Here is a 10,367-nt window from a genome sequence, read left to right as displayed (position 1 = left end):
CCTCTCTATTCATTGAATTAAGAGAGTAGAGCTTTATATCTATCCTAACTATTTTGAGTGTACAGATACAAGAGGATCGTTCATTTCTATCCCACCTTTTTGGTTAGTTTTCTCAGAGAAGGGCATTTCACAGCGTTCTTGGAGGCACTCCATAAATCTCCCTCCTCTCCCTGGCTCAGGCCACCCACAGGCACCACTCCCCGGGGTCCTCTAGCACGCTGTTGTCCCTGAAGCATCAGCCCTGTGTGACAAACACAAAGGAAGTCTTATTTCTAGCCCTGAGTAGGACAGTTTCCGGGAATGTTCTGTTCCCTCCTACCTTGGGGAGGTCGCAGAGGAGGCCTTGTGCACATGGGGCACAGTCTTGGAAGGATCTTCTTTGGCAGTTCTCACAGGACTGTTGGTCCCAGGTCCCTCCTGCTGTTAGTTCACCTCAAACCACTGCAGTTGGGGACTTTTTTTTTTTTTTTTTTTTTTTTTTTTTTGTCTTTTGGAGACAGGGTTTCACCATGCAGCTCGGGCTGGCCTTGAGCTCACTATGTTGCCCAAGCTGCTCTCAAACACATAGCAATCCTCCTGCCTCAGCCTCCCAAGTGCTGGGATTACAGGTGTGAGCCACCACACGGTTGCACTAATTACTATGTTCTCTAGTGGCCCATAATTCCAGTTTAGCAGCTTTGGGATAGTCAGAGTCTCCCACTTCTAACTTGGACTAAGGATTTACTGATGTCTGCCACATACATTTGATCTGTAGAAAAGCATTCCTGTTTGCACGGCCCTGTGCACATCAGCAGAGATGAGGATGAAGCAGTGCTTTGTAAATTAGAGACCGAGGCGATTTAATTGGGCCCCATTTACAAGCAGTGTCTTTTCACATCTTCACAGAGGCCTCCCAAAGGCCGCCCAGAGGAATCCGTTCCCACATCAATCATGGGGAAAACCACGGTGAACTTGGCTAAGCGATGGTAGCTTCTCTGAGGCTGTTTCCTCATGTGTAGGAGTGGCAGAGGATGGCCTGAATGTTGAACATAAGAACATCTAGGAAGCTCCAGACACACAGCCTGGGCACAACAGAAGCAGCGAGGCCACTTGTGGCTGTGGGTCAGCATCTGTGTTTAGGCCGGTTGTTTCCACTTGGAAATTTAAATTTCTTCATTAGGTCAGAAACAGCTCAAACTTGGTAACAGTGCAAACACAACAGCGCTCCCGGGGCAGCTCTGCACCGCAGAACCAAAGATAGAGTGGCCCTCAGGAACACATGGAGGGAATCGATGCACTGAAACTGATTTCTGAATAGTGATGTGACAAACAAGTATTGAGATCTCAGCTCACAGGGAGACCCTGAGCTCAGGTCATGGCCCATGAATGGGGCTGGGGGAGGGTAGATCACATTCATCCTTTGCCAATGAAGAGTTTTTAAAACCTACTTCATATCCTTCCTACTAACAGAGCCTGAGTTAGGTACGCTATATTCCCCTCTCCACATCACTTTATAATCCCAAAATACTCTTATTTCCCTGTCCCCCATCATTCAAATGTGACTATTTCTGAATATTTTATTAAATCAAGTCTGGTATGGGCTCATATTATCATATGTACATAAGAAGTTCCTTTGAAAAGATGCATCCAATGCTGTGGTTGTACCTTCAGTATTAAATCTACCTCTGTTGATTCATGTGATTTTTCTCTCATCTTCTGCTATTGTTGTAAACAACCAGTATATACATTTTTGAGCACCAGTAGGAATAGATCTGGAAAATACATTCCTAGAAGTGAAATTGCTTTGAAAAGAAGTTATCAAATTACACTCCAATGAGATTGTAAGAATTGATATGCCCACAAGATTTGAGAGTGCTTTTTCCCTAGACCATCATGAATGTAATATATTGAACATTTTGAACTTTGATAGGGGGCCAGGGAGATGGTTCAGTGAAATAAGTGCTTCCCTGGCAAGACAAGGGCCTGAGTTCAATCCCTGGTTCTGCCAAGAAAAAAAAAAAAAAAAAAAAAAGAACTTCGAGAATCCATTAGGCGATTATTTTCCATTTTAAGAATTTAATGAAGATGGTTGTGATAGTCATGGGTTGATAGAACTGCATGATCCAGAAAGAGAATAACAAAACAATTAAGTAATCAGATATATGACACTGTGTTTGGAGTAAGAATGGGATAAGGAAGAAAAAAGAAGAGGGAAAATCTAGCAGAGATGGAATGGAAGAAAAGGGAAGAGATGCTTCAGAAAGACCAAGGTCTGGGAAGCAGCTCATCTCCTCAGGTACAATTTCCAAGGCTGATGAGATAACCATAGAGAGATAACAGTAAATGGAAACACAGAACTGGAAAGAAGTTGAATCAGTACTAAGGACAGAAATGCGGAATGCTGGAAACTCATGCATGTGTGGAAAGGACACCTTTCAGGAGAAGGACAAAAGGCTTACTGCCCGAGCTTGGAAGGTACCAATCCTCACTGAATAAAAAGAGACAGGTGGGCAGGGAAGGGAGCTAGGGGGATAGCATCCGAGGATGAGAGTAGAACAAGGGACACATTGAATCCTGACCCCTGGAGGGCTGCGAGCCCATAAGGGGCTAGTCCCTGTTGTCCAGGGCAGGCATGAGGTCAAGACTCACCAGATGGACCCAGACTTCACCAGGAGACATTCATCAGAGACCCTGAGTAGTTGCACGGCAGTGGGCATGCTCAGGATTTCTTTGACTTCTGTTTACTTATTACTCCGGTTTGAAACTATTTATGCCAGGAGATATGTAAGGCTATAATCCTATCTAGAGTTTAGAGTTGCCTTGCCCAAAGATGAGGGACTTAACCTCCAAGCCTTTAGGTAAAGGGAATTCATAAGATTTCCCTCATTTTTATCCTGAGGATTGAAGGAGATGATGGAGGACAGATGCGTAGAGCGTGGCCCCTGACGGTGCTGTGCGAAAGCTGATAACCCGCCACTCCTGCATAGCCATTACTATCACACTGCATTGTTGAAGACACTGAGCCTTTGAGAAGCCATGTGACTTCCCCAAGTCAGACCACAAAAACATCAGTGCCCACAGTGCCATTTTTGAGAACTGACTCAGGCAACACTTGAAGTCCTCTAATATGTTACTTCATCTTCATAGCTGATACTAGTAGCAAACGCAGATAAAAGAATACTAATGAATATGTCACAAAATTATTCTGCTGCATCCTACAGAAAACTAGTATTTTCATGAAGTACTGTGCAGCATGAGAAGTAGGTGTCATTCATACGTGGGAACAGGATGTCAACCCTGCCAAGTCCAGGTCTGGGTATGTGCATCAGTTCACATTAGGTCACAGAGCTGCAAGGTCAGTGCACCTTAGTTGCCATCTGGGGCACATTTTGCTCTTGTGTCAACGCCACAGAGAAGGCTGTTTGTTGCCTGACAACTCGCAACTCGAGGGGTCGGAAGTTCATCCCAGGAAGTGTCTTGATTTTGGAAAACCCAGTGTTTTCTGTCTTTCCCTCATGTTCATCCACCCAAGTAAACTTGGGTTCTCTATGAAAATGAGCTGAACTCTGACACTGAACTGTGGGCAATGTCTTCTCTCCCCAGTCTTCCCACACTTGGTGAAGGAGATCAATGCCAGCCTTCATGTGACAATTTTGCTGCTCCTCTTCCTGGCCTTGGCACTGGCTCTGGTCAGCATGGGCTTTGCCATCCTCAACATGGTCCAGGTCCCTTATCGGGCAGTCAATGGCCCCGGGGGCATCTGCCTGTGGAACATCCTAGCAGGTAAGAAACTCCTGGGAGAGAAATTCTGTCCACACCATCAGCAGGCTAAATTCCAAATAGCTGAGCAGAAGGTGTAAAGGAACTAAAATGTCCCCCTTGACCTTGACTTCCCAAGATCTAAGATCTCCTTAGTGGGCTTCAATGTCCTCTTCACTAAAAGCTGAATGACCACATTGTTAGAGTGTATGAAAGGCTAGAGGCATAGTTCAGTGAAGACAGGTCCAGGCGATGGGGAAAACAGGAGACAGAGATGATGGCGTGGTGAGAGAGGTGAGGAGGTAGAGCTTCAACTACAGCTGCTAATGCAGGGAGGGCTCCACAAATGACAGAAGGGGAAGAGTACTGCAAGTGAGAAAGCTACCTGCAAAAGACCGATCCATGAGACTTCTCATAGAGAAGGGAGAAATAAAAGACTATTGAGCTGCCGGTGGCTCTGGGCCCCACACCCCACAACCCTATTAATCCAGATGTAGCCCATTGGCTGTCTGAACTTCTCGGCTCTCATTTCCCCAAACACATTCCCTATACAGTGCCCTAATCAGGATGGATGGTCTTTATTGAGCATCCCCCAAGTGCCAGGCATGGGCCCAGGGGGTTATATGATTTACTTCATTTTGACCTCCCAACTCCAATCAGGAGGTATTCATAGTCTCACGTTTGCAGATAGAGGAACTGAGGCTCAGAGAAGTTAGAAAGTCACACAGCAATGAGTAGTGGAGAAAACTTTCCAATTCTAGTATAACTGACTCTAAGCTCTTTGTCTTTGCATTGATCAGTGGTCTTATTTAGGACCATTATAACTGATTCTCCAAGTCAAAAATGTTTCCAACACAAAGTTGTGTGTGTGTGAATATGTTGTGATGTGGGAGTGTATTGATACACAAAATCACATTTAATTTTACATATAGCAAACATCTGCATGGAAAGTAGCAAAATCCCCCAAACAAGGGCTGTCTAAGAAAACCATGTCAAGTGGTCAAGACTCCATTATGGTGCTGTATCTTCCACTGATTCCACTGCCTGTGCTGTATATAAGGTGGCTATAAAAGTACAAAGGCAGCAATGTTATTTTGTCACAGTGAAATGTGATATTTAGAAATCAGTTATGTGCTTGTGCACAGGCGCTGGCCACCCCCATGACATCATCCATATGTGTGGCTTAGCTTGGTCTAGACGATAGGGGCCTTTGACATGGCTGGCACAGAGAAAGTGCTGATCAAGTGAAAACTTGTCTCCGCCCACCTCCTTTCTCAGAGAGATACAACTCTCAAATTCTACCGTTGTGCATATAAAAACAGGCCGTTAGACAGGAGCTTAGTGTCAACGACTAAAACTACGAACACCTTTGAGTGAGTAATTTCATGTGAGGATCTATGTTAAGCCCATGAGACAAGAGGATGCAGAAGTGAACACAATGGGGTTCATCACAGCAATTTATAATATTAAAAATTAAAAACCATCTAGACTTCCAGAAATAAGGTCACGCTTAAATAAATGATAATGTCACCAACATAAAATATTACACAGTCATTTAAAATTATGTGTTGCTTTTGCTGTTTTCCTCTGTCATGAACTGCTGCCCTCTGCCATGTGCCACTGTGCCTTGAAGCCAACCAAGTGTGGACTGAAACCTCCACAAGCTGTTAGCTAAATAAACCTTTCCTTCTCTAAAAAAATACATACATACATACATACATACATACATACATACATATAAAATTATGCTGACATAGGGCAGGCCAACTAGCTCAGCGGATTAAAGCACCTGCTTAGGCAGAGGCAGAGGCAGCAGTTCGATCCTCAGTGTGCCTTGCCGGCCCTGCCCCCAGGGTGTGTTGAGACTGCTATTGAGACTGGATGTGGCAGCACAGGCCTGTAATCCCAGCTCTTTGGGAGGCTGAACACAAGTGGATCACTACAAGTCCATTGTAGGTAGTGAGACCAGGTAGACCCCGTAGACCCTTACTGAAAAATACAATAAATAAATAAGCTGATTTAACTGGCAAAAATGTTCGAATGAAAGGAGAAAATTAAGGGCCAGCATCTATAGCTCAGCAGACTAAGCTTAGGTAAACTCAGGGGCCAGGGTTCAATCCGGCACACTGAGCCAGTGATGGAGTCCAGGGCTAGTGTAGCACACCTGTAATCCCAGCACTAGGGAGGCAGAAATCAGGAGGATCACTGCAAGTCTGAGCTGTATAGTGAGAACCTGCATACACACACACACAAAAAAAAAAAACCTTGAAAGGGGAAAATCAAACTTAAAATCAAAGTAAGAACACATAATACTAATTTTATTAAAGAGAAAAAAATGTAAAATATATGTACTGCACTAATGTGTTCAAACTGTTTATACCTGACTTTTAGGATAAAGGTAAATTTATATTTTCCATGATAATTGTCATCTCTCGTGTCCAGATTTTCCACAGTGAAGATGAAATGGTCTATAATATTGAAGATATTATACCACTTAATCCAGTAACAAAAGATAAAAAAGCCTAATGAATGTGTTTTGTAATATTAGCTTAAACCAAAATAGGAAGCAGAAGGGTATAGCAACAGACAAAGAGAGAAAACAATTTGTATGAAGATCAAAATTTCAAATAAGTGACAGAGAAATGAATGAGAGGTGGGATTCCAGACTTTCCCGTTCACTTCCCTTTCCTCCTGCGACCTTCCTCCTTCTTGATGTTTCCTAATCATGGAAACAACAGAGACAGGAAAGCAGCGGCGCAGCCCCTGGGTGTAATCCCACCTGCAAAGCAGTTTTCTTTTCTTTTTTTTTTTTTTTTGCGGAACCGGGGATTGAACTCAGGCCCTTGCACTTGCCAGGCGAGCACTTATTCTACTGAGCCATCTCCCCAGCCCCTGCAAAGCAGTTTTCTTGCCCACTCCCACCCAGCCCACACAGAGATCCTAAAACAGTTAGCAACTGACCTTCCCTAAATGCAGATCTCCTAGAGAGGATGGTGCCTTGGATACTTTCTTTGTTGCTGAGACACAATACCCAACACTCCCAGCTTAAAGGAAGACAGGTTTGCTTTGGTCCACAGTCTGCAGAGGTTTCAGTCCATGGTCAGCTGGCTCTGAGGCAGGGCAGCACAGCAGAGGGGCCTGGCAGGCTCATGGCAGGGCAGACAGAAGGAGAGAGGGATCAAGGGGCACGAGGGTTGCATATGCATGTGTACTCTTCTAGGCCACATGCATGGTGACGTCCTCTTCTCCCCAGGCTTCACCTCCCAGCGTCACACCCAGCTACAAGTTCACTAATGCACTAATCCAGTGATAAGCATCACATCCTCCTGATACAGCCACCGCCCCAAAGCCCCATCTATGAGCCCACAACGTTTGGTGAGACATCCAGACATATATCGTAGCAGATGGCACTAAAAGCAAATAAAGTCTGGAGAGATCAGGCCACCTTATATAAAGTTTATTTTCAGTCGTGTCCGTACAACTCTGCCCTTACACTACGGGCTACCTACTGCTTTTAAATGCAAACTAAGGGCTGGCCAAATAGCTCAGCGGATTAAAGTGCCTGCTTAGGCAGACTCAGGGAACTGGAGTTCGACCCCCAGGCCTGCCGAGCTGGCCTCACCCCTGGGGTGTGCTGAGACCGAGATTGAGACTGGCGTGGTGGCACACGCCTATAATCCCAGCATTTAGGAGGCTGTAAACAGGAGGATCTCTATGAGACCGACCTATGCAGTGAGACCCTGTACACCCTGTCCTAAAATACAAGAAAAAAAAAAAAAAGAAAGAAAGAAAGTAATTATTTGTGTTGCCTTGTAATTCTTTAAGCCCAAAGTGAACGCGCACAGCACAGAAATGTCACCTCGCGTAGAGTCCTTGCAGCTGCAGGAAGAAGCAGTGAGCGAAGGGCATCTCTTGGGTTTCAGGTGGAGCCGTGGCATTAGCCATCGCCAGCTTCATGGCCGCGGTGAAATTTCACGACCTGACAGATCGGATCGCCAACTTCCGGGAGCAGCTCTTCCAGTTCGTCGTGGTGGAGGAGCACTATGAAGAGTCCTTTTGGATCTGCGTGGCCAGTGCTTCGGCCCACGCAGCCAACCTGGTTGTGGTGGCGATCAGTCAGATTCCTCTCCCGGAGATCAAGGCCAAAATTGAAGAGGCCACGGTCACAGCCGAGGACATCCTGTACTGATCACCTCCTCAGGCCCATGCCCTGTCCTGAACCCGCTCTGTAGTGTAAATGGGAACCTCACTTCTTTGCAGCCTTCTTACTTTCTGTCCTTGCAGTAAGAAGAAGGGTGAAAAAGAAGGGTGTGGAAGGACCCAGAAGCTGGCTGGACTGGCGAGGACAAGCCTCCCCAGAGTCCCCAGCATAACTGCATCCTTCTCTCATGACCTTGAGGTTGGAGCTTCCTGTGTGTGACAGTGGACAATCACTTCATGTCTACTTGTTGGTTTTCCCTCTGTAAGACGGGGAGAAGTACAACTTGTGAGGTTTAAGTAAGTGATAATGTAGGAATGTTCTATAAGTATAAAGTATTCTCTAGTAGGTGTGATGGAAATACATGGCAAATGTTTAAATGTTTTAAAAATTATTTTAGTGGGCCAGGGAGATAGCTCAGTAGAATAAGCCCTTGGCTGGCAAGTGCAAGGCCATGAGTTCAATCCCCGGTTCCGAAAAAAAATACATATATATTTTAGTAAAAGACACATCATTAATTCCCCACGAAATACTTCCCCTTGTTCTCAACACACTCATCCATCATTCTTGCCACTTTCTGAAGCACTTTTGGAGTCCTCTTTCATGAGTGTGATGTTTGCTGAGGTGTGATTTTAAAAAACTACAAGAATGCTGCTGTTGAGTGGCACTCACTGAAAGAGAGACGTAACACATTACAGGGTGTCCTCATAGACCTCAGTCACCAGATTTGACCCCGCCAGACTTCAGAGCATTCCCCAAAGTTAAGATGACCACAAAAGATAAATGTTTTGTAATTGATTCAGGACATTTAGACAGCTGCATTGACGCAACTCAGGACACTATTTTTTTTTAAATGTATTTAGTACAGGGTCTACAGTCTCACTACACAGATTGGACTAGTAGTGATCCTTCCTGTTTTTCAGCCTCCCAAGAGCTGGACTTACAGGCGTGCGCCACCGCCTAGTCTCAGTGGCCATCTCAGGGTGTCCTGGGGGCGGGGTTGGCACAGCACTCCCGGGATCGAGCCCCAGCCCCTGTGTCTGCCTAAGCAGGCGCTTTAATCAGCTGAGCTATCTGGCCGGGCCTCAAAGATATTCTTGAAAGAGGACTTCTACAACTGCTTCCGAAAGTGACAAGAATGATGGAATAGTAGTATTAGAAGTATTTTGAGGGAGATTATGGCCATGTGTCTTTTACCATAATTTTTTAAAATTAGCATTCACTGCATTTGTTTATCGTGCCTCACACACTCCAATAAGTATCTATGGGCTGTTGGTCCATTCCAGGCAGTAGTGAGATGAAAAAGGAACATGGGACACCCTCATCTTTCCCTATGACACAGAATCAGATAGCAACCATAACCCTAAAAATGGAAACAGCTACCCTTTTAGGTAGCTATTATGTGCTGGATACTGTTCCAGGAATTTTACACAGGTTCACGTCTTGGCTCTTCACTGCAAATTCAGGTGGCTGGCACTATCTTAGCTCACTGGACAGATGACAAAACTAAGGTACAGGGACGCTGGGGTAACCGGCTGCGATCTGGAGCTAAATCTAGGAAGACGGGGAGCAGAAGATGTGCTTCAACCACTTTGCTGATCTGCTCGCTGATGTACGAGTAACTGCCGTGCAATGTGATACGGGTAAAACAGTGCAGGCATAAAGGACGAAGGAAGGAATTGAATCTTCAGGATGCGATGCAGGGTATTAAGGTGTCATGGAGCTAACATTTGATCTGAACTGTGAAAGATGAGTAGAGTTTTTCCAGTGGCACGGAGAGGGCATTCCAGGCTCAATCAGTAAGGAAGGAAGGAAGGAAGGAAGGAAGGAAGGAAGGAAGGAAGGAAGGAAGGAAGGAAGGAAGGAAGGCACAAGGTACAAAGTGCCAAGGAGGCACACAGGCATGTAAATTCTCAGAGTTGCTCTACTTGACTGTTGGAGAAACCCAGACATTTCATGTGTTGGTTTGTCCTAAATAGTGCTGTGATGCTTAATTTTATGTCAACTTGGCAGGGCCAGAGTAACCAGCTGACATTTTAGCCTTACTTTCCATAATCTGAGGGGGACCCATCCAATTCATTGGAAACCTTAATGGAAAAAAAAAAATGCCTTCTCTAGAAGGAGAGAAATGTCTTCTAGCAAACTGCCTTTGGACTTGAACTGTAACTCTCCCCTAGGGCTCCAGCCAGCTGGTCTACACTGCAAATATTACACTTGCCAGACTCCACAATGATGTGAGCCAATTCCTTGAAATTATGTACACTCTCTCTCATTCTCTCTCATTTTCCCCTTCCCTCCTGTCTCTTTCTATCTCCCACTTTCTTTCCCTCTTCTTCCCTCTCAGTCTCCCTCCCCATCTTCTCCTCTATTTCTTTCTCTCCTTGGTATCTTCAGTGAATTGGTTCCAGGGCCTTCCCCAAAGCCTAAGTCC

The 10,367-nt window shown here is 45.2% G+C and overlaps 1 protein-coding gene across 1 annotated transcript in view; it reads left to right on the top strand.

Annotated features, from left to right (window-relative positions):
* The window catches only part of Clrn2 (clarin 2), a 10,665-nt gene extending 2,367 nt beyond the window's left edge, over window positions 1-8,298 (top strand). The window contains exons 2-3 of the mRNA XM_004624546.2: window positions 3,583-3,762; window positions 7,662-8,298. Coding sequence (XP_004624603.1) covers window positions 3,583-3,762; window positions 7,662-7,927 — 446 coding nt within the window. The 3' untranslated portion in view covers window positions 7,928-8,298. The remainder of the gene's footprint in view (window positions 1-3,582; window positions 3,763-7,661) is intronic.
* Window positions 8,299-10,367: the final 2,069 nt, after the last annotated feature.

This window comes from Octodon degus, unplaced genomic scaffold (assembly GCF_000260255.1).
Source record: "Octodon degus isolate 3935 unplaced genomic scaffold, OctDeg1.0 scaffold00006, whole genome shotgun sequence".
In the NCBI taxonomy this organism is placed as follows: Eukaryota; Metazoa; Chordata; class Mammalia; order Rodentia; family Octodontidae; genus Octodon; species Octodon degus.
The sequence above is the reverse complement of the archived record's forward strand: the minus strand, read 5'-3'. Positions and strand labels throughout refer to the sequence as shown.